General features: G+C 41.5%; 2 protein-coding genes across 2 annotated transcripts in view; one reads left to right on the top strand and one right to left on the bottom strand.

Annotated features, from left to right (window-relative positions):
- LOC146634784 (neoverrucotoxin subunit beta-like) overlaps positions 1 to 24,308 on the bottom strand; it is a 368,566-nt gene that overhangs the window by 157,618 nt on the left and 186,640 nt on the right. The gene's annotated exons all lie outside the window — the stretch shown is intronic.
- On the top strand, positions 122 to 23,831 carry LOC146634787 (uncharacterized). The gene is made up of 15 exons (XM_085343728.1): positions 122 to 884; positions 9,198 to 9,607; positions 9,744 to 11,367; positions 13,175 to 13,432; positions 13,683 to 14,117; positions 14,534 to 14,938; positions 19,233 to 19,676; positions 19,752 to 20,015; positions 20,124 to 20,378; positions 20,462 to 20,710; positions 20,842 to 21,099; positions 22,742 to 23,044; positions 23,138 to 23,407; positions 23,529 to 23,612; positions 23,735 to 23,831. The coding sequence occupies exons 2-15, from the start codon at positions 9,226 to 9,228 to the stop codon at positions 23,799 to 23,801; spliced, it is 5,298 nt and encodes a 1,765-aa protein (XP_085199854.1). The 5' UTR covers positions 122 to 884; positions 9,198 to 9,225; the 3' UTR covers positions 23,802 to 23,831.

Here is a 24,308-nt window from a genome sequence, read left to right as displayed (position 1 = left end):
ATTTTCACAGATATTTCACTTTTATTTGTTGTAGATGCAGCAGAGAGAGTGACTTGCTATGTGCTGAGAAAAAGGAGATCAATTCAGTTCATCACTGAAGACTAACAAGTGTGCTCGCCTCTAAACACTCAGCGTGAGGACTGAAGGAAGAGTTTTACACTGCACTGCGCTCACAGCTTGTAGCCGATTAACACTCGTTCGAATAACAAATCCCACTTATATAGCTATAGCAAAGCCTCAACAGGCATGGACTTAATGCAGTTTGCAGTGTGCCATAAATGTCTAATTCATGAGAAAGAAAGGAAATGACAGTGTTTTTTAATCCAAAAGAAAACTGGAGAAATGAGAAGGAGACAGGAGGAGGAGAGAAGAAACAAACACTTCACATGTCAGATTTGATCACACTGGGTTAAACAGCACACTTCAGTTTAGGGGAAACACTGTAACATTGCGTGTTATGTTACAGTGTCAAGACCATGTGGAAGAAAGAAGACTGATTCAAAACCTCAAAGTGAAGCTAGAGTTAAATGCTTTACTTAGAAACAATTCACGAAGTAAAAATCATCAGGTAATATTAGATTTCTTAGACAAACACATTTATATGATAGCATCTAATCCTGAAGTGACATTCTGGACCACACTCCATACCAGTTGGTGGCGGTATTGCACCATTCTGTTGTTTGCCAACCGCCAATAACATTTAGAAGAAGAAGAAGCGGAAGAAGAGCAGGAAGAAGAAGAAAAACAAGGAAGAAGTTGGAGGAAAGTTGTTTGTTTCTTGTGGGACGTGATTCTGTTCAAACCCGGATTATCTTCAGTCTCTTTTGTTCCTGCTTCCTAATGGGCTGAAACTTTGTCACGTTCACGGGATGTTGAGTGTTCAGGTCAGTTGTGTGTCTTCCCGACACCGCCCTGTTTACCTCGGTATAAGCTCATTGCTCACTTTTCATTTTTCGTAGGTTTTAATTTACGTTTGAAAGTTTGAAGTGCGGGTTAAAAACGGCCCGGTGTGTTCAAGGACGCCGCGGACTCGTGAATACGAGAATCCACTTTTAATATGTTTTTAGACTAAAATGTCGCTGTGTGGACGTCACGTGTCTGTCAACAAGTGCTGCGAATTTAGAAAACACGTCGGTGCAAATTACAAGTCTGTGTCATCATTTTTGTGCGTTTGCTGTCGGGCTGTTAACTCTAACACCGTCATCACGATTAATGGGATTAAAAGTTTAAGTGAAAGCGTACAGCACATGTTCATGTATATAAACTTCCCCCTGTGATCAATAAAACTATTCTCATTCTTACATGTGAGTCCAGGAAGACTGCCATTAATACTTAACACAAAGATAAACGTCAAAGTAACAGCAGCAATAATAAACAGGGTTTAATTCACTCTGTAGTCTGCAGACTGTCGTAATACATTAGACCGGATTCTTTTCCACACTCAGAAACTGCAGATTGTGCCTTAAAACAGCGGCCACGTAGTTATCAGAGTGCGCAGGTGCACATTCTGAGTGGGCCTGTCTGCAGATGAGGAAAACTGAGAAGATCTACAAGGTTTGTTTTTCCTCCTCTTGATATTTTTGGGCTCTTTAGAAATAAAATAAAAATGACTGGCTTTGCTATCTTTGTTTAAACTGAGACAAAAAAGTGATCCATGTTGCTCTGAAACAAAGAATCCTGGAACCACCTTCACTTTCGCTTTACTAATGTTAAGCTGCACAGGTTTATAGATGGCAAAAACATCACTGGTACAGTTTCACGTCATACTTTTTAGACACATTGCAAATGCAGGGCATACGTACTTTGCTACTTATTTCAGTATAAAATTATTTTCATCCTAAATACTGCATTGCTGTTTTTTGCAGCAGTTCTGTAGCAAGAATATGGCTCCATATGTTTATACTAGGGGTGCAACGATATTCGTATCGATATTGAACCGTTCGATACAGTGCTTTCGGTTCGGTACGCATATGTATCGAACAATACAACATTTGTAATTTATTTTATCAACTTTCCTTCTGACGATGCTGTCTGTGTTGAGCGCTCAGTGAATCTGCGTTCGACTACTCCGCCTAGGCTGCACTGTCGAGCGCAGATCCACTGAGCGCTCCACACAGACAGCATCGTCAGAAGGAAGAGCGCAGGGCAAGCTAGCGAGACAGAAGTGGACCTCCCCCACCCTCATTCAGATCTGGCGTTTGGAATTATTTTGGTTTTCATGTGACGTATGACCCTGAAGGTAAGCGAGTCATGGACTAAAGTAAAACAGTATGTTGGATGTGCCACGCAATGCTCAATTACATTGGTGTGAACTAGTGTGTTAGCGCAGTTAGCTCGTTAACTTGTTGGCCGTCTAGCCCCATGCACGGGGCGATCCGCGGTAGCTCGTTAACGGAGATTTGCCGTGTTGTGGCGTTAAGGTCATTTCAACGAGATTAACCTGAAAGCACTAGTGGGAACACAACGAATATGACTGCACATTTACGCCGGCATCATCCTAGTGCAAAGACAAGTGGAAGCAGACAAAAACAACAAGCAGCATGCTACAAACTTTACCCGAGTCATTTAGACAGCTGTTAGCACATGATTCTCCTTATGGAGACCTGATATGTTTAATATGCTGCTGAGAATATAGCCCAGAAGAAGCGGATAGTATAGCTTTTATTTTGGAAAGAGACATTTCTCTGTAATAAACTCTCTTTTCCAAAGATGAGTGATTCCTCAATCAGATACAGGGCTCGCAATATCGCTAGCCCGACGTCCCGGGGCTAGCGATTTTTCCAGTCGGGCTACCAAAATCTATCTCTTCCCTGCCCGTCGGGCTATTGTAGGAAGGAAAAATATATGTCAATGCTTTTGCATTCTTTCAGAAATGTAGCTGGGTAATTATGTCATTGGCATCGGTGAGCCACTGTCAATATGTGACATATTGAAGTTGCGTTTTAATTTGCGCTTGTTTTTTTGCTTTCACTTTGCAATCGCGCGAACTGTGTATAGAGAGCGACAGCACTGATCTGTGCGTGATGATAATTGAAACCTCGTATTGTGGATGGATTATCTCAGTTGTTCTCCTGACTGAAGATTGGTCCTTTTACAGCATCCTGCCATGCGATTGCATTTGTCTCTAACCATGAGGAACCTTCACGTTAACTTTTATAAGTGGAAAAGTGTTAGTGTTCGTCCTCCAGCTTCACTGTTTATGTTATGCTAACATAGCTGTGTCGCTAGCGATCACGTAGCACATCATTATATACCAGCTAGCCCAACTTCAGTAACCCTACAAACGTCATTGCTGTTTAGTTTCCTGTCTTCATTTATGTTGGAAGTGATAGCAGAGCTGTACGTTTGATTTTTTTCAGAAATCTCTCAGTCAGAACATGCTATATCATGCTTAGGTAACTAGCGAAACTAGCGAGCTAACTTGCGCTAGCTTCCTGCTAGCTTCTAACTCCGTTAAATGTAATAAATTTTGTTTTCATGGATGCCTGGAAGTTAAACTTCATAGTTACACCTGGTAAAGCAGCAATGCTGATCGTTTTATTAAAGATGAAAGAATTTAGACAGTTTTTAACTCTTAGTGATGCTGCAGTGTTCGTTTGACCTGAAGTATACGGAGTTTAGGACCCAGATTACTCCCAGATTTAAGAGCATCTTAGTCCGACAAATACGACAATAATGATGGCCGCTTGCATGTTCTGCAAAAAAATGTGCCAGCCCTAATGACAAGTGAAATCTCCCGCAGCAAGCTTAAACATGTGAGAGGTTGATCGCGCAGAGAATCGCTGAGCTTATGTGAGTGCGTGTGTAAAAGCAGCAGGATATATATTTCAGTTCTGCTGAGCCAAATAAGACAGGTCAGGGTGAAGAAGTGACAGCCAAAGAAAAGCTTACCACAAAACGGAGAAGTTATGACAAATCAGACTATAAGGCAAAAAGAAAGTGCAGCTTTATGGTTTCATGGACAAAAGAATTTCTGTGCCTGCAATATGACGAGCTAAATAACCAGGGCTGCACATAAGTGGTCCGCAGGTGCGCATTCGCTGTCAAAATAAAAAAAACACGCACAAGGGTTAGGGTTAAATTTAAAAACTGTACTTTTGAGTTAAAATATATATTTATAATTTAGAGCGGCACGGTGGTTAGCACTGTTGCCGCACAGCAAGAAGGTCCTGAGTTCAATTCCACCATCAGGCCGGGGTCTTTCTGTGTGGAGTTTGCATGTTCTCCCCGTGTTTGCGTGGGTTCCCTCCGGGTACTCCGGCTTCCTCCCACCGTCCAAAGACATGCAGCTTGTGGGGATAGGTTAATTGCTTAATCCAAATTGCCACTAGGTGTGAATGTGAGTGTGAATGGTTGTCTGTCCCTATGTGTTAGCCCTGCGACAGACTGGCGACCTGTCCGGGGTGTACCCCGCCTTTCGCCCTATGACAGCTGGGATAGGCTCCAGCGCCCCCCGCGACCCTGAAAAGGATAAGCGGAAGCGGATGGATGGATGGATGGATTTATAATTTTAATAAATGACAAATTAAAAAGGCATGAACATTTCTTTTTGTATCGAAAAAATATCGAACCGTGACACCAAAGTATCGAACCGAACTGTGAATTTTGTGTATCGTTGCACCCCTAATTTATACACATAAATGAAAGTGACATTTTCTAGAAATAAAGTAGACCCATTTAAAAAAAAAAAAAAAAGGGAAAAAAATTATATAACATCGGTTCAACAAATTGATACTTTGAAATATTACAGTACTTGTCAAAAGTCTTGAGCCAGCCCTCGTTTCTTTAAAATGTTCTTGGTAAATGGAGAACGGGTACTGTGGTTCATTGAAATGTGCAGAATAGTCTAAATAATGACTTTATAAAGAACGTCAGTATTTGGTATGACCATCTTTTTTTCCCCCTATAGTCTGAACTTTTACTCATCAGGAGGAACGTCTGTGACCTGGTCAGCTAATCTTTGCTGTTGCCAATAGTCCGTACCAGAAATACTACTTGTTTAATCTGATTGTTAATACAGTTAAGCAGCACGACTGATTACTGAAAGATAGTATTCATCTTTTCCAATGACTATGTCTAATGTGTGTTTGACATTAATCAAGGCTAAGCCTTAACTTGGTATCTGAGTGTGTGTTGGTTTTAGACTAGTTGGTTAGTCCATTCTTTTTAACGTCCCTAGTCTTCGGGACTAGTTCTGCAGGCTTCTTCAAGAACATTCAAAGCTCTCCTTTGGATGTTGGCTGCCTTTTGTTTGGTTCTCTGTCAAGATGATCCTCCAGTCCATGGTCAGTCTATGACTGATGGTGCTTTACTGTGTTTTTCAAACCCGGAATGGGAGTGTTTGGGTTTATTGGCATGCTGCAAAATGTTTTTGTTTTTTTTAATTAATATTTTATTTTTTAATAAGCAACCTATATGAACACAAATAAACCAAAATAAACAAATAATCAAAAATAAACATAAACAAACGGGTGTACCATCTAGTGTGTATATGCTCTCTCACACACACACACACACACACACACACACACACACACACACACACACACACACACACACACACACACACACATAATATGGCATACATAATTACAGAGATTCAAACAAGATCGGGTCTCCTTGACAAAATGTAATGTTTCCATTTAACCCAAATATCACTAAATATGTCATATTGGAGTCTATTAATGAAGGTAATTCTTTCCATTTTAAACAACCCATATACAATCTCATACCAGTCATTTAGTGATGGAATTTTCACACTAAGCCATTTCTTGGTAATAGTCTTACGGGCAGCCAGACTCAGAATACCATACAACAGCTTGGACATTTTATCTACATTCACTGAGTATAGATATCCAAACAAAAGTTCATCCCAATTAAAGGGAAGTTGCATACTAAAAATGATCTGTAACTCAGAATGAATCGATACCCAAAAAATGTTGATCATTGGGCAAGACCAAAACAGGTGAAAATGTTTTATTCCTTGGGCCCCACAGTTTCTCCAGCAGCTGGAGTAATTAGAATAATGTTTACTTTGTGCAGGAGTAATAAAGAACCTACAGAGACTCTTCCAACCAAAACATCTCCATATATTAGAACTAGGGCTGCCACAAACGATTATTTTGATAGTCGACTAGTCACCGATTATTTTTGCGATTAGTCGACTAATCAGATCATCATCCATTGGACGTAAAAAGTACAGCTTATTGCACCAGCAGCATCTGCTCTTATATAACTATCATTAGCTTTAAGTGTTTAAGGTCTGTGCTAACTAAAAATAAAGACAGGATGACAGTTTATTAAATTTTAATGAAATTTGCAGATTGTTTCGGTGAAGTTTAATAAACTCCTTGCTATCTAAAATATAACAGGACACCGGAGTAAATTCTGGAGCATCTCACACTTCTGATAATCAGCTGTCTGCTTGACGTTTATTCAGCTGTGTAAAAACTATAACTTTAATCTCAGCCAAACCGATTTACTCAGGAACAAATAAAATACTAAAAAAAAAAGCCAAACAATAACATTTTTAAGTTATCTAAGTGACTTATATATGTTTAACCTGAGCAGCGAAAGACGGCGGTGGGTTTGAAAACGATTTCCCAGGAGTCCGGTGTTCTCACGGCTCTAGTTAGCCTTGCCCCCGGCTAGCTATCGAGCTAGTGGGTAACAGGCGTCTCCGAAAACGTCGGAGCGCTTTTGAAAATATGTGGTGTCTTGATAAACTGAGCAGATATTTGAGGTTTACACAGCTACATTCCCGCCTGAAAATATGTTAAACGTTTATTTTGTGACCCAGAAAGAATAATAAGAGTAATATTAAAACTAACTAGCTGCCGCCATTGTTGGAAACTGAGCTGGGCCGCGCTATGAATTCTGGGACACAGCTTCTTCTTCTTCTTCTTCGGGGTTTAACGGCAGCTGGCATCCTTGTACATGCAGTGCTGCCATCTTCTGTTTCAGTCCGTTATTACACTCTTAAATCCTGCTACTTATTCCTGCGTCTTTTGGGATCTTACAAAGCTTCAAACGACGCGTCGACTATTAAATCAGTCGTCGACGATTTTGATAGTCGACGTAATCGTGACTAGTCGACTAATCGTGGCAGCCCTAATTAGAACTAGAAATTCTCCACTGAAAAGCACACTGCTGATACCAAATGTCATTTGAAATTGCTGTATTTGTTTCCCTTTCCCATTTTTTTTGATGTAGGTAGTATTCCAGTTCTTAACCTCTTGTATACCCTTATACAGTCTAGAAATCACCTTGAGGCCGGGGTCTGCCTGGTAAGCCTTGACAAATATACTCAAAACAGGTAAAGAGAAAAGATCTGTTCTCTTAGGTATAAAGTTATATAGGTGATGCCTAATTTGAAGAAACCTAAAAAAATACGTTTTACTTAACTGGTATTGATCTTTTACTGATTGGAAGTCCCTAAGAATTCCCTTATCGTAAAACATACAATATGCCATTAAACCTTGTCCTGCCCATTTTTTATATCTTACATCTAACTTATTGGGTAAAAAATCAAAATCAAAAGCGCACCATCTTAAAATCCTAACCTCTTCATTCCAATCATTCTTATTAAGAAATTGTAACCAAAGTTTTAAAGGCAGGTTAATCCATTGGTTTCCTTGATGAATTTGTTTTTTAATGAGTGTCACATCCCCTAAGATTGCTTGAATTGGAAAATCTCTTAAGGCCACTGTTTCTATTTCTATTTCTTTCCATCTCGCTTGGTAGTCTACATTACACCAACACACTAATATCCTCAATTGAGCTGAAATATAATAATCTTTCAAACATGGGAACCCCAACCCCCCTTTGTCTTTAGCCAACTGAATAGTTTGATACTTAATCCGTGGTTTTTTCCCTGCCATATGAACCTAGAGATTATTTTATCCCATTCCTGAAATTGTTTATCAGTTATTTCAACTGGGAGTGTTTGGAACAGATAAAGCATCCTGGGCAAGATATTCATTTTAACTGTATCAATACGTGATTCAAAATTTAAAAATGGTAATAAATCCCATCTTTTAATATCCTCTTTTATTTTATAACACAAAGGATTAAAGTTTGCATTATATATCTTAGAGAGATCTTTAGTAATATTTACTCCAAGATACTTCATCTGCTCCGACTCCCATTTCAAATTAGCTTTAGACTTAATTTCGTGATTTGGCTTATAATTAAAAGTTAATATCTGAGTCTTCGATATATTTAGTTTATAACCTGATATTGAGCTAAAGATCTCCAGAAGTGACAACAGCTTAGGGAAAGTAGTGTTTGGATTTGTCAAGTAAATCAAAATATCATCAGCAAACAAGGCATGCTGCAAAAGGAAGCAGCTGTCAATCAGACACTTGCTAGATGGTTTTGCACAGAGGATTAAAATCTAACGGTTCTTTGCTATCTTTATAATTCAGTCAATTCTCACACACTACTGGCTTTAGAAATCTTGGAGAACTATGGCTCAAGATCATTTTAAAAATGACCAAGTTTGGCTTCAAAATGTAAAGAATTTGGTCTTCAAGTGTTAAAACCAAGTATTTAAATGTGTTTAAGATAAGTTGTTGCTATGGTAACTAATCTTAAGATAATATTGGCTGTCCTTTTCTTTTAAATTATATTTTTTTTAAAATCCAAAAATGAACTCTGAACGTCTCCTAAATCTCCTCGTCCCCTCTCCTGGGGGCTAGTTCCAGAACCCATATAGTGCATTGAGGTGAGCATTAAAGGAAACCAGCCCAAAACTCAGGCGTAGGTCAGTAAACTGAAAAGTTAAAAAAAAGTTTAGTCACCGAACAATCAGCAAAGACAGCTCACTAACTGCACCCACCAAAAACAGCTATCTGGCACCAGAGCTCATCTTTCTCTGGCCTTAAATACCTTTAATTTCTGATAGGAGTCCTAAGACAGGACCTTCAGTAGGACATGCACACACAGGCAACTTCAGGAGGAGGCCCTGCTAGGGCCGTAACAAAGGCCAATACACAAACTAAATGTTGCCTGTTTTCCGGCCAGATTTCTAATCCTGGGGCGCAGACTAATCAGTGTCATCTGTTTGCACAGCAGTGATAATTAAAAAGAGAGGTGAGCTTTATCCTGCTTTAACCGAACACTCCATGCCACAAAGAATAAATCACTGTTTGAAATCCATGTTGTTCACCCTGATGTATATTTTTTTCTCTGAACAGGACCTCTGAAATCCAGCAAGTAAAGATCATGGCTTGTGCATCTCAGTCAGCCTTGGATTACGTCAGGAGTGCCAGAGACCACCTGGTGAGAACATTAAAGGGGTTCACTGAGATTGTGGAGAACCTGTCCACGAGAGGATTTTTCTCAGAGGAAGATGTGAATAAAATAAAGTCAGAGAGTGATGGATTTGACAAAACCAGAAGAATTGTGGACTATGTTATAGAAATGGGGGAAGAAGCTTGCTATGAGTTTCTCAGGATTATTGACACAACAAGGAGAACCTCTGGAGAGAGATCACTGTCTTTTGCAGAATATCCAGAGTCATCGTCCTCTCTGTCCAACATGTTTGATCTCAACTACTGGATCAGCTGCTTTTCCTTCAGGGAGGACATTAACATGGATGTACAAGGTATTTTTTAAACTGAAATGATTTTAACGTATAGATGATTTTTAATCCATCCATATTGTGTTGCTGTCCAGTGACACATCAGTGACATTAAATTGTTCTGCTTTTTTTTTTTTCTCCCACACCTCCTTTCTTTCAGGCCCCAGCCCGTGTCACAGATACCAACAAAAGCTGAAATCAGAAGCTCAGAAGATTTCAGAAAGATCATGGACCCAAAGTAAAGCAGTCCTGTTCAACAAGCAGAGCTCCCTGTCCTACACCTCGCTTGTGTTAGACACACCAGGACAGGCTTCACCATCCAAAATAAAAAAGTCAAAGATCAAGAAAAGCAGGAAGCTTCGACCTAAAAAACTAAAAACGTACATACCTGAGGACAAACATGGAACCTCTCCGAGTGAACTCCTGAAAACATATGAAAGAAAAATCCTTTTGGTAGGAAAACCTGGAACTGGGAAAACAGCTGTGGTCCATCAGATGTTGAAACTGTGGTCAGAGAAAGATAACAGAGGTTTGGATTACATGTTCTACTTTGATATGAGAGAAACACCCAACATCACAGAGGTCCATAAACTGGAGGATCTTCTCTTCAGTGTGTTCTGTGAACCAGATGAAGGCAACGATGAGGTCTTAGAGGACATAAAGGATAATGCTGACAGTGTTACCATTATTTTTGATGGATTTACAGATGTTGGCTCTAGATCTGTGGTGTTTAAGCTCATACAGAAGACTCTTCTACCTGAAGCAAAGATCATCATCACCTGCAGACCAGAGGTGGAGTCAGCAGACTTCCTGTTGGATTGGGACTGTCTCAGAGTGGAAGTGAAAGGCTTCAGTGAGCAGGGCATCAGAGAGTACTTATCCAAGAATCTGAGTGAGAACCACCTCAACAAAGTCTTGTGTAACCTGGAGTTATTCTCTCTTTGCCACGTCCCCATGTACGCCCTGATGGTGGTCGCCTGCTTTAGCTTTGAGGGCTCAGATTTCTCTCCACATCCCTGCACAGTTACTGAAATATACCTCAATATCCTCCATTTCTGCAATCAGAGAAATGTTTCCAAGACACCTGAAAATGAAAGCACTAAATGGGATGCAATACTGTCTTTATCTCAGGCAGCTTTTTGTGCAACAGAAGGGAAAAATGTGAGCCTAACATCACTGCCCAAGCTAGACAGCTGTGCTAATTTGGCCATTTTGAGCAAGCTTCTGATTCAAATCAGCCCAACTGTAAAGAAACCCTTGTGTGCCTTTCTCCACTACACGGTTCAGGAGTTTTTTGCAGCTCTGTGGGTCTTAAAGGATCCAGAGAAGACCAGATGTGTTCTACAGCAGTGTCTGGTTCAGGGCAGCAAACACATGAAACACTTGGTCCCTTTCCTGTGTGGACTGTTGAGTGAGAAGAACACTGATTTGTTAGAAGGTCTCCTTCCTCCTCAGCAGCTCAGAGACACGTCTGACTGGTTCTTCAAACACTTGGTGACCACCTTTGTAGGTTGTAGTGACAGTGAAGACTGTGAAGTGGACTTAATGTTCTTATGTCAATGCCTCTATGAGTCTCAGTCACCTGATGCCTGCCTCTGTCTCCTGGATAAACTCGACTACTGTATTGATGCGAGTGGAGAGACTCTTGATCCTCAGCATTGCTGTGTTCTGGCCTATGTAATCAGCCAGAGTCAGGAGAGGAAAATAGAGCTGAACCTGGAGGATACAACAGCATCAAAACAGGGAATGAGGCCTTTGCTGGGATGCCTCAGCAAACTTCAAAGGTAAGTGAGAACATTTAGATCTGAAGTTAAAGGGTTCTGTACATCTGTTTTTAATGTTTTAAATTTTCATTTTGCATTCAGTGATTTAGAGCAGTATGTGTTTTTCTTAAAGTGAAAAATGAAAACATAGTAGTGAGAAGGATTTGTTTCAGCTTTGTTTCATCATGTTTCCAGTGAGTTGTACACAGCAGAAAGTTTGTACGTAGTCTTTGGGTATTTGGTAACATTATTCTTTAGTCTTGATGCATACATAATAATCCAGGTGAGGGGATCCCAGAAAGCTAACTAACTTTTACCTGGACGTTTGTCATTTGAATGAGAGATTTTATTACTTATTTAAGACGTTTTCAGTCTCAGCTGAAGCACATTTAACTTGTAAACTAGCACCACTGCATCACACTGACCCATGGTCTCATAATTATTGTGAAGTTAATTTCACGATCAGAGGCCATGAGCAGTGCTAAAGACAACCCAAAGTAAGGTTAGAGTAACAGACCTATCTCCCAGATTAATGCTGTGTTCATTTGTAGCTGTTACTCCTGAGTTATCAGGCAGACACGTATAGCTTTTATTCTCCAATGAGAAACATACTGCCTTTGTTACCTTGTGTTCAGTTAAAATCCACTAAGTCAAAATGTCTCACCCTCTAGTTCACATATAAACATAAATATAAGGATTTCCTCTACAAAAATGTGTTTAGATAAATTTTCATGTTGTTAGTCTGCTAGTTCAATACAGTTTTCTCATTAATGTACAATGAATTATAAATATTAGCTCGTCTCCTGAACACAACAAACAAGCTGACAGTGAGTCAAAACCTTTAAGATTTAAGAGAAGTATCTTTGTTTTTTAGTTTCTAACCAAACAGCAAGACCCAAACACGTCAGCAATGATCAGTCCATTAACCTCCTAACACCTGAACTCTTTCATGCATTTTACATTTCTTTTTGCTCTTGTGACTTTATAGTAGAACACTATACAGTCACAATTGAGTAATGATGTACAAAACTCTTTATTTGGTGTCTGAACACAGCAGCATTTTTCCTGAGTACAAAAACAAAAGGAGAAACAACAATTGTGCCCCTTTGAGCCACATGGTTCATTTGAAAGAGCAAAACTTAGTATTGTTGTCTAGTAGGCAACCAAAATGTGATGTCCCCATATGTGGACGCCACATCCTAGGAGGGTAAAGTTGTCCTTATAACCAGAGATAAAAACTGCTACAAGAAGTAAATTAGTATTAAACCCCGATTCTTTTGTCCCCATGATAGAACAGAGAAAATCTGACTCATAGTGGTCAAAACATTTTATATTTCTTTTTATTCAATCATCTTCCAGAAGAGAGAGCCCTGCACAGCCCCAAAAGCCAGCTGCAGGATCTCTAACATTTGAAGCTCCACATGTGTCTTATATGGTGTTATTTCTGTAGACAGAATGATTCTTACATCCTGTTCAAACTGCGGTGACTCTGCTGACTATATCTGTTCGCATTTTGAATGTAGATTTTACACTTGTTTAAGATTTACTTTCTAAACCTTGAAGGCTGCAAACTCACATCAGCTCACCCGTCTCTGGTTTATATCGTATGCAGAGTCAATCCTCTTAAGCCTCTGGCAGCTTTGCACAAATTAGGAGTTTTGCATGAAAAAGGCGAACATGGTTCTTCAGTTTCAGCATGAATCTACACAAATAGACTATAATAATATAATAATAATAATAATAAATAATCATATATAATATAATAATAGTTCTCAGCAGCTGATTACATGTGAACTAATGAAGTTCTCTACCAACCTTCCAACTGTAGGAGTGACTCCTTGTCACGCCAGCTGTGGAGCATTTCTCTTCTGACTGATGGGGACGTGGATTACGTGAGTTTACTTGACTTCACTGAGAATCAGCTGCACCTCCCAGTCAACAGTGAAACACAACTGTATGACCGAGCTGTGAGAGTCCTGCAGAAGAGGAAGAGGAAGGTGAAAGTCTGCCTTCACTGTGATCACAGAGTCTGTCAAAGTGCGAGCTCGTTCCTCTTACACCATTTACCCCACATCCACTCACTCAGGTATGCTCTTTGGTTTTACTTATTAAACACTCAATGTTTTCATGTGATCTTCAATTGTGGTTTAAAATCCAGTCGAGTTACTTTATAGAAATAATTGAACCAACTGTAGTACTGACCTTATGGCTTTAATGTATTTTTAATGCTGGAGATATTTATCTGAGACAAATCTAGGACGGTGTCAGTGCTGCTTGTTTCTGTTTGTTGTTCTCAGATCAAATCATCACATCGTGTTTCCTTTTCTTTCTTCCAGTTTCTGTCAGTCATCAGGAAATCTCTCAGATCAAACTGAGTTGTTGGTGAATCTCTTCATTGTAGCAGCAGAGAGAGAACAGAGGACAGGAGAGAAGATCCTCAACATGCTATCATCAGTCTGCTCTTATCAGACATTCCCTCTTCATTCTCATTACAATGACAAATATCAGAGTGACTTCCTGTTGGATCTGTGCTCCCATGTGAAGGACTGTGAGACTAAAACAGGTCTGAGTGTCCTTCCATCATTACAGCCAGTTTTCCAGTCAGCTCCTGCAGTCTGGTCCATAGACCTCTCAGAGAGAAAGACCTCCATCCTCCTGGAGCTGCTGAAACTCCAACCAGAGAAGAAACAAGTGAAGCTGAGAGGCTGCTCACATGAAGAGAGTGAAGTGAGGAGTTTGCTGCAGTGTCTGCCTTTTATCTCACAGCTCAGGTAAGTCAGATTGTATTCAGAAGCTTAGTGAAGAGTTTTGATGGAGAACATGCGTTCACCACATGCAGTATACACATAGTATATAGTTACTTTACAAAGAAAGCAGAAAACAACTTTTCTATTCATTTAATCTTAAAGTAAAGTTTTTACCGTCTCTTCTTGATTTAAAGAAGCTTCTAAAAGTGGAATTTTGACAAATTTCTAAAATATTTGTGTTTTCTTGTTTTTATGAGGATTAATAAATTAGTTATGTGCTGCAACTGAGATGATATGTTTCCCTCGTTTATGTTATATTTAACATGGAGCGTCATTATGTACAGGAAACATGGACCAGATGGAGTCCATCAGCAGTGTGTGGCTGTTTTAATGCAGCTCACATCAAATCATCTCTGAATGTTTCCTTCTTATTGTTGCAGAGTTGATGCTGAGACATCAGATGAAGACCGAACGAGGATCTTTGTGAGTCTGTTCTGTGCAGCAGCAGAGAGAGAGCAGCAGACAGCAGAGAAGATCCTGGAGCTGTTAGCATCAGTGTGCACATACAAAAACAGTCCTCTTAAAGAGAAATGGTGTGACTTCCTCCTGGACCTGTACTCTTATGAGACTGAAACAGGTCTGAGTGTCCTTCCATCATTACAGCCAGTTTTCCAGTCAGCTCCTGCAGTCTGGTCCATAGACCTCTCAGAGAGAAAGACCTCCATCCTCCTGGAGCTGCTGAAACTCCAACCAGAGAAGAAACAAGTGGAGCTGAGAGGCTGCTCACATGAAGAGAGTGAAGTGAGGAGTTTGCTGCAGTGTCTGCCTTTTATCTCACAGCTCAGGTACACGACACGTTCTTCACACAATAAAGTCTGTCTGTCAATAAATGAGTGCTGAAAATAATTCATGAAAATATTTTAGCTCTATTTGACAATTTAGTTGCTGCTTGATTGAAGCCAGTTTATAGAAATGAGTCCACAAATTTGTAACGTTTACCTTCAACAGTTTTTTAACATGTGACAGTTTGTCTGTGAGAATAAAACTGCACTTAGTGACATTTACAGCATCACTAAGACCTCCTGGGAAAAAAAAGCTTCATTAAAAATATTAATAAAAGTTGTACTGTTAAGGTATTTATGTGTTTCTGATGGGCTTTAAAACAAAACAGCATCAAGCAGCTGTCACTGCAGAGGGAAACAGTTTGAGTCATCCAGGATGTTCAGCTTCAGCCTGCATTTGGGGCCTCTCTTCTCCACATCCACACAACGACCATTCATACGTTATTTCTGTCTTCTTCCACACAAAGTAGACCCACTGATTTCACCTCCATTAATAAGAAATATTGTTACATTAACAGGTGACACAGAGCTATAAACAATATGTAACTATAACAACACAGGCAACACTGTTGCTGCATCAAAGGAGACTAAGCGATGCTGGTAGCAATCATTAACATGTGAATGAATGAATGTGTGTGAGCGCTCTGTGCTGCAGTTTATTTGTAAGCTGACAGCTGTGACACTTTGACCTCGATCCACTTAAACATGAAAGGTTACTCGCTGCATTCAGCTCTGACACACAATCTGGTGAAGGAGTTTGTGACGTTCATGTTATCATGAGCTCCAGCTCAGAGCAGACTGGACATAAAAGACTCAGAGAAAATGTGTCACTTACAGCTGATTTTAATCTGACACTGAACATAACCTGATCTACACCAGGCTGTGTTCAGCATCTGTTACCATGGTGATATAGCCAGGTACAGAGAGCTAGTCTGGTGAAACTAAACACTGACAGGAGGCTCAACGTGGCCACTAACATGTGAATCTTTGTGTTTAAGACTTTTCTGAACCAGAAAATATTAATTGAGTCTAATTTTCAGTGTAAACAAATCTTAATCTAAATGAATTAACTGTAAAATGTTAGTAAATATGTGATTTCCACGTGTGTGATGTGAGCAGCAGGTGAAGCTGCTGTTGTAGATGTTGTTGTTCCCCTCTGTGTGTTTCTGTATTGTTGATGTTTAGTGTTTTGCTGCTAACACTTTATAACAGCTGCACACTCTTCAGCATTAGTGTTAGTTAATACTTGTTTCATCATTTATGAAGCATTGCTCCTCCTCAGTATGTCGTTCATAAACATGGATACACATGATGAAGTTTTGCTGAAGAGGCTCAAATATAACATGTTCAATGACAGCAGTCTGATACTTTTCCAATGATGGACGAACACTTTATAAAGTTGTACATGTGTTACAGATATTCCTGAGTTAATTCAGACAGTTACTGGTTGTTAGTGAAGTATGTTGTGTGAGCTGGTCTAAAGTGAGGCCCATCCATGGCTTCCAAAGCATTTATCACATAACCTGAAAGCTCAGCAGGACCTGGAGACGCCAGCAGGTCTGAGCTGTCTTCATGACAGGAAAAGGAAAACGCACAAAGTGATACAGAACATACAAATATTGATCACACAGTGCAAACATAACTCACTGAAGGTTTGCAGAATATTAAATGAGCAGGGCCAGAGTGTGAGTTTGAGGCTTTAAGAGAGGAAGAGACTCACTGAGCAGCTGGAGCCACTCAGAGCTGTAACTTCAATGTCCTGAAACTTCTTCTATCAAATCAAATGTGAATGATCACAAAACACTAGTGAATATTTCACACAGCGTCACAGACGAGTGTAAACAGCACGAACACAGTGTTGATATTGAAGTGATCAAGACTACTGTAGGAGCCATTCTTGGGTTAATACCTTATGTGGTCACTAGAGGTCACCTTTTTCTGTTTTGATTATGTAATGTAAAGGTATTTAAGGTAGACGCACGTAATCGGCGTCAGGTGTGTCATTGAGAAGGCAAACAGTTTGTGACCGTTGCGCTGTTATGCTAAGTCGATACGGAATAAAGACCAAAAAGGACAAGATACATACTGCTGGATTTATTGGAGTGTGAACTTAATTCATGCATAAAAATGACATCGCGTCACCCCCGTTAACGACCACCTCAGTGGCTTCAAGCATAGGCTTAGCCTCTACAGCTACTTTAGCTGCTCCCTCATCACAAGGAGTCACCTGATGATGCAGGAAAGTGTCTCTGGGATGTTGAAGAGTTTGGAAGTTCTGTCGTTGGCTCCTCTGGTTTGTAGTCAGTCAGTTTTAGTAAAGACGTCCAGTCAGGTTCACTTCCAAAGTGCTCCTGAGTGAAACACAGCAGCTAAGCTGTTTGGTGCTGTGCTTTCACACAGGTGAACTCAGGTGAAGGCTGGAAAAGGGGGCGTGGCCTCCTCATCTGGCACAGACTCGTCTGCTCAGGCTAAGGAGGTGATGAGGTTCAGAGGTGGCTCGCCATCTCCTTCATCATAGAGAATCCAACACAAACAGCATTTCCTGTCATAGAAACATTATAGAAAACAGACGTTACTGCATTAAACCAAGAAATACCAGGATTCAGTGACCATAGCAAATATAAAATCTAAACTCTCCAAATACTCCGACGTACATGAATAATACAACACTGTATTACAGCTGTTCTCACAGTGTTCTACCTTTTTACAGCAGTGACATAATTATTTGATCCTCTGCTCAATTTATGAGTTTGCTGACTTCCAAAGAAATAAACAGACTCTGATTTTTATCAAAGTTTCATTTTACTGAAGACAGAAAATCAGCAAAGATCCAGATTAAACTCACAAACATTGCAAAGTGTGTCAGCAGTGTGTGGTTGTTTCAATGCAGCTCACATCAAATCATCACTGAATGTTTCCTTCTTATTGTTGCAGAGTTGATGCTGAGACATCAGATGAAGACCGAACGAGGATCTTTGTGAGTCTGTTCTGTGCAGCAGCAGAGAGAGAGCAGCAGACAGGAGAGAAGATCCTGGAGCCGTTAGCATCAGTGTGCAGATACAAACACAGTCCTCTTAAAGAGAAATGGTGTGACTTCCTCCTGGACCTGTACTCTTATGAGACTGAAACAGGTCTGAGTGTCCTTCCATCATTACAGCCAGTTTTCCAGTCAGCTCCTGCAGTCTGGTCCATAAACCTCTCAGAGAGAAAGACCTCCATCCTCCTGGAGCTGCTGAAACTCCAACCAGAGAAGAAACAAGTGGAGCTGTTGATATGGCGAGGAAAAGAAGAAGAAGAGAGTGAAGTGAGGATTTTGCTGCAGTGTCTGCCTTTTATCTCACAGCTCAGGTAAATAACATGCTCTTCACATGAGTCAAATATCTGTAAGAGAAGATTTGCTGTGAAAATAAGTGATGGAAATATTTGGAGCTCCATGAATTGTAAAGTGATGATTTTGTCTTGTGCTGCCTGTTTGTCATCAGCATCATACGTTTGACCTCATCTACATGGATCATGTTATAAATGTATTCAGACTCTGTCATATTTCAGAGGGAAACGTTCTCAGTCCATCCCTGTGTTTCACTGACGTGTTCAGCTGTTTGTTGCTATGAAGTTTCATATTTTCTATAAATATCAGACGACTTTTAATGCTTATCAGCATCTAGAATAAAGACGTTCTGATCAGAAAGGTTAGATTTATATTTGATAGGATCATGTGACTGAGCTCCTGCTGCAGAGTGTTGGAGTGCACACATGCCAGAAACATCCTTTACACCTGAATCCATCATCGCCATGGAAACAGCATGAAAGCAAACTCAACGAGTCCTTCAGTGACGTAACTCAGTAAATGAATGAGTTACATGCAGCTGGACTTTATCTCTGACTTTGTTTTACTGAGCATGATGATGATGATGGTGGTAGCAGCTCTATAGTGAGCAGATGAAGATGTCAGACAGCAGAGAGGTGTGTGATGTGAGCAGCAGGTGAAGCTGCTGTTGTAGATGTTGTTGTTCCCCTCTGTGTGTTTCTGCATTGTTGATGTTTAGTGTTTGACTCTCTAAAGTCAGACAGCGAACAAAATAACAGTTACAGTTCAGAACGCAGTGATTTCACACACAGGCTGAGTGTTTGTGTTGTGAGTCAGTAACTGTCTAAGAACACTGTTCAGCTGCTCTGATGGAAGATGGCTTTAAATGGACTTTCATTATATACAAGATGGAGTCCATCAGCAGTGTGTGGCTGTTTTTATGCAGCTCACATCAAATCATCTCTAAATGTTTCCTTCTTATTGTTCCAGTGTTGCATATGATGGGTGTTCAGATCCTGATGAAGCAGTCAGGATCTTTGGGAATCTGTTCTGTGCAGCAGCAGAGAGAGAGCAGCAGACAGGAGAGAAGATCCTGGAGCTGTTAGCATCAGTGTGCACATATCAGACATTCCCTCTTCATGAGAGACACTTCTATGATGATGATGATCAGATTAACTTCCTGTTGGATCTGTGCTCCCATGTGAAGGACTGTGAGACTAAAACAGGTCTGAGTGTCCTTCCATCATTACAGCCAGTTTTCCAGTCAGCTCCTGCAGTCTGGTCCATAGACCTCTCAGAGAGAAAGACCTCCATCCTCCTGGAGCTGCTGAAACTCCAACCAGAGAAGAAACAAGTGGAGCTGAGAGGCTGCTCACATGAAGAGAGTGAAGTGAGGAGTTTGCTGCAGTGTCTGCCTTTTATCTCACAGCTCAGGTAAATAAGTGATGATGGTTTCATTTGCAGAACGTTTCCAGCATGTTCTCTGATCCCATCTTCACTGTGTTCCAGCTGTGGTCCAGAGTTCTTCCAGAGTGTGTGCACATCCATGTCTGTAAGATCCAGAGAGGAGGCCCAGCAGCTGGAGTCTCTGCTGCAGCTGCTGGGCTTCCAGCTGCTGCTAACAGGAGCGTTACACAGGAAAAGCTGCTGGTCTGTGGGGAGAGTTCTCAAACTGTGCGGCTCTAAAGTGGATCTCATCCTCACACCCAGCAAGATGTCTGCCAGAGGAGGCGCTCTGCTCTTCAGACACACAACACAACTACACAGTCTGAGGCAGGAAGTGAAACCATGACTCTCTCCTGCTCTTCTAACATCATTTCTATGTGAATCTTTAGTTCTTGGTGTTCATCATTTCTGCTCTTTCGTCTCTTCGTTCTTCAGGCTTTCCATCGACATGTCCTTGCTGCTGTCTCAGTGGGTAAGAAGAGGCAGAGCGGCCCGTCGGCTGGCTGTTGAAGAGCTTTCTCTTGTGCCTAAGAAAGCCCGACCATCACTCAGAGTATTGTTGAGGGCCGTCAGTAGTTTGGCTTCCCTGCTGAGATACTGGACAGTCGGACGGTTAGACCTGACTGAGACCTGCATCCCTGCTCAGGGTCTCATTGCACTGCTGCTCCATCATGGTCCTCTGACAGTCAAGTAAATGTCTTTCTGAACATCACAGGACAAATAAAATGTCGATTTTTACTTCAAAGCTTATTTTATATTGATGATCTCTGCAGACTGAGTGAAGAGAGCTTCCAGCAGCTCCTGTCTCTCCTCCATGAAACCCAGGACAAGGACTTGACGTTGTCCTTCTTGAGTAAGGTTGGTGGAGACCTGACCTCCTGCTGCCTGAGCTGGGAGCTGCTTCACTATCTGCTGCAGCAGCCGTCGGCTCCGACCATCACTGTGGACCTGAGGAAGAACCTGTTCTTACAGGAGGAGACCACACGTCTGCTTCCCTTTCTGGACAGGATTGTGTTTAAAAGGTGCTGAATGTGGTTTGATCTTTTACACAGTTTCTGCTGATTAATCAGGAGGATTTGAAATGCTGTCTCATCTTTAATCAGCACTTCATGGATCCTTTAAACAAAGTTGGAAATAAACTCTTTGTTTTCAGGCCCAGTCCCAGCTTTGTGATGAGCTCCATCAGAGAGCTCTACAGAGCTCACGACAGTCACGCTGTTCCCAGTTTGCTGAGGTCACTCGGTCATGTGATCAGCCTGAGCTGCAGACAGCTGGACTCAGTGGACTGTGCTGCTCTGATCTTCATCCTCAGACACGGAGACGGAGTCAGACTGAACCTGCTGTGGACCTCCATACCAGCAGGGGGAGTAGAGTCCATCCTGCTCATGCTGGACAGCGTTTCTCGTCTCAGGTCAGATATTAGAGCTCGTTTCTGTGCTGCACTGTGTGATTGCTGAACAACACACTTTATTGTAACATAATGCTTCAAAAACAAGCTAACATTTTACTGTTAGTGTGGAACAGATTACACGAACAGTTGAACAAGAAACTACAAGGAAAGTTTCAAACAGCAGGCAGAGTGAACATCATTTAAAGGTAGAGCAGTAATAATAACAACAACAGCAACAATAACACATTTTATTAGTGGGCGCCTGTCTAACAACCCAGGGTCACCGTAGCAAACACAGAACAGGAAACAGGATCAAACAGTAACTGGTTCATGTTGATGTTTACAGACAGTAAGCTGGTTTGAAGACGGCTTTGAGTTCAGTTTTCCTGGAAAAGAATCCCAGAGCCGCTGATAGTGGCGCTCATAGTGGCGACATGTACGAACAACAATGTGGTGAAGCTTCCTATCTTATATATCATAGTTGGAAAGAGACGATAATTACACTCTGATGACACAAACAACATGTTCTCACTATGGTATGTGTTCTTTAATGATGACCAGATGTTTATTTCACTACTTATCATCGAGGGTTTCATCACAGATGCCCCGCCCCCGACTGTTGTTTAGTCTCAGAGAGTCACACACGCTTTTCTTTAGCATTAGCCCGCTGTCATGGCAACAGTGAGAGCCGTTTGTTGTATTTTAATCCAACACAAACTTTACTAAACAACAAAGAAATTCAGACTAATCAAAAGTTTTATTTTTTTTTATTTACACCCAAGGGCCGACTTATCGCTGAACACACTGCAGCTTAGCATTAGCCGTCCTGTTTTTAGATGTCACACAATATTCATGAATTATTTACAAAGTTTACAAATGTCAGCTTTGCAATTTCTCATTAATTATACAGATAATTGTTTAAAAATATATTATTGGAAATCATTTGGTGAAGTTTACAAATGAGGCCCAAACATTTCTGGTGATCTTCAGTGTTTCCCAAACTGCAGCCTCTGACTTGTTGCTTCTGATTTGTGTGTCTCATTTGTGGTTTTACCAAATGGTATCATCAGCGTTATTGTCATTTTAATCTTAGTGAATTAAAATTGGTCGAATTAACAATTTAATTGTATTAATTATAGTTATTATCAAGTGTTGTCATTACACCTCCTGGGCTACTTTTATCAGCTGCTCGAACAACAAGCTGAAGGCTGCAAATCACAAGTTTGTCTGCAGACACATTTGAACTGGACCCATTAAAATAATCTGCTACATGCTGTGTTTCTGTGGCTTCCTGGACACAAAGGAGACATTTACTCTTCATCACTGCTGACAAATGATGCTTTTAATCTGATAAATGCAGTAAATCATGAACACCGAGTTACCAGATGAACAGAGTCCTTATTCATTTAAAGCTGTTATCTGTTAACATCCACCTGCACAATCAGCCCAAGCAGGGAAACTGGGCTCAGTGTGACTTTGTCTTAATAACATGAGTGCTGTGCATAAATCCAACATCTAATTACAATAATGTGTCTGCTGCTAGTTCATAGATGCTGTTCTTAAAATCCTTTAGTTTTAAAGATCAACACATTTTATTGGAGCCAGCAGTTTGTTTGCAGCATCTATCATTTTAGATTTTCTGTCTCCATGCGTTTCTTTCCAGTGTTGACAGGAACCAGCTGCTGAGGTTCATCCACTGCTGTGCTGCCTGTGACGTCCAGCAGGAGGCAGCGTCAGGCCTGCTGAGGACTCTGCAGCACAGCTTGGATCTGTCCTGCTCCTCCTGTGTGGAGCTACCGGAGGAGGATCAGACTGAGCCTCTGAGTCTGACTGCTGATGACAGCAGGGCCGTCTCCACCATCCTGACACAGGGCAGCCGGGACACACAGCTGGACCTGCGAGACTGTGAGGTGGAGGACAGCGTGCTGGACCTGCTGTTTCCTGTCCTCCACAGGGTCCGCCTCAGGTGGGAAAGACCACCGAAGAGTCTGAACCAGAGAGAACCTTGTTCACGCTGGTGTTGATGCATCCTGACAGTTTCTCTGTTTGTCCTGTTTAGAGTCAGTAACACTGTCCTCCTCCAGCTGCTGTCTCTGGTTCCTGTGAACAGTGAGAGGGACGCAGTGAGGCGGGCGGTGTCCCTGTGTACAGCCCTGGGTGGAGAGCTGGATCTCAGTCACAGCACGCTGGATCAGAGGGTCTGCGGGGCTTTGGTCCAGATGCTGGACTCGTGTGAAGGGCTGACAGAGCTGGACCTCAGTCACTGTCAGCTCACTGACCAGCTGCTGCTCCCTCTCATCACACATCTGCACAAAGTCCAAGTCCTAGAGTGAGTGTCACACACTGATCCTCCTGTGGGAGGCACCAACAACCATCAGCCTGTTCACACACACTACAGTAATATAATGTGCAGCGATCAGTTAGAGCCACATGTTGTGTTTGTGTTACAGTCTGAGTCACAATCAGATCACTGATGCTTCGACCGATGTGTTACTGCAGCTGCTCTCCATCAACCCCTCCATCCACTGTGTGCGGTGAGCCAACATGAAGGAGTTTCTTCTCAGACTCTGAGAGGAATCATTCACAGCCTGAGCTCACGTGGATTCATGTTGTTCTGTGTGAGTGACGTCTGCTCTCTGCTTTGGTCTCTTTCTAGACTCTTCAGCAACAACATCGTGCACAGAGCAGCCTTCAAGGAGCACACGCAGTTTGAGATCTGGTGAAGCGCTCGCCATCATCACCATCGTCATCATCATCATGGTCGTCATCATCATCATCATCAGAGCAGCCTTCAAAGAGCACACGCAGTTTGAGATCTGGTGAAGCGCTCGCCATCATCACCATCGTCATCATCATCATGGTCGTCATCATCATCATCAGAGCAGCCTTCAAGGAGCACACGCAGTTTGAGATCTGGTGAAGCGCTCGCCATCATCACCATCGTCATTATCATCATCCTCCTGGTCATCGTTATCATCATGGTCGTCATCATCAGAGCAGCCTTCAAGGAGCACACGCAGTTTGAGATCTGGTGAAGCGCTCGCCATCATCACCATCGTCATCATCATCATGGTCGTCATCATCATCATCATCAGAGCAGCCTTCAAGGAGCACACGCAGTTTGAGATCTGGTGAAGCGCTCGCCATCATCTTTAACATTGTCGTCATGGTCGTCATCATCAGGGAGATGTAGTTTTATGGTCTCAGTAAAAACTCTCGCAATTGCTTCA

The sequence above is a fragment of the Diplotaxodon limnothrissa genome, linkage group LG3, assembly GCF_057381915.1.
Source record: "Diplotaxodon limnothrissa isolate DT_005_m linkage group LG3, D_limnothrissa_male_GT1.1, whole genome shotgun sequence".
NCBI lineage: Eukaryota > Metazoa > Chordata > Actinopteri > Cichliformes > Cichlidae > Diplotaxodon > Diplotaxodon limnothrissa.
This window is presented reverse-complemented; position numbering and strand designations above follow the sequence as displayed.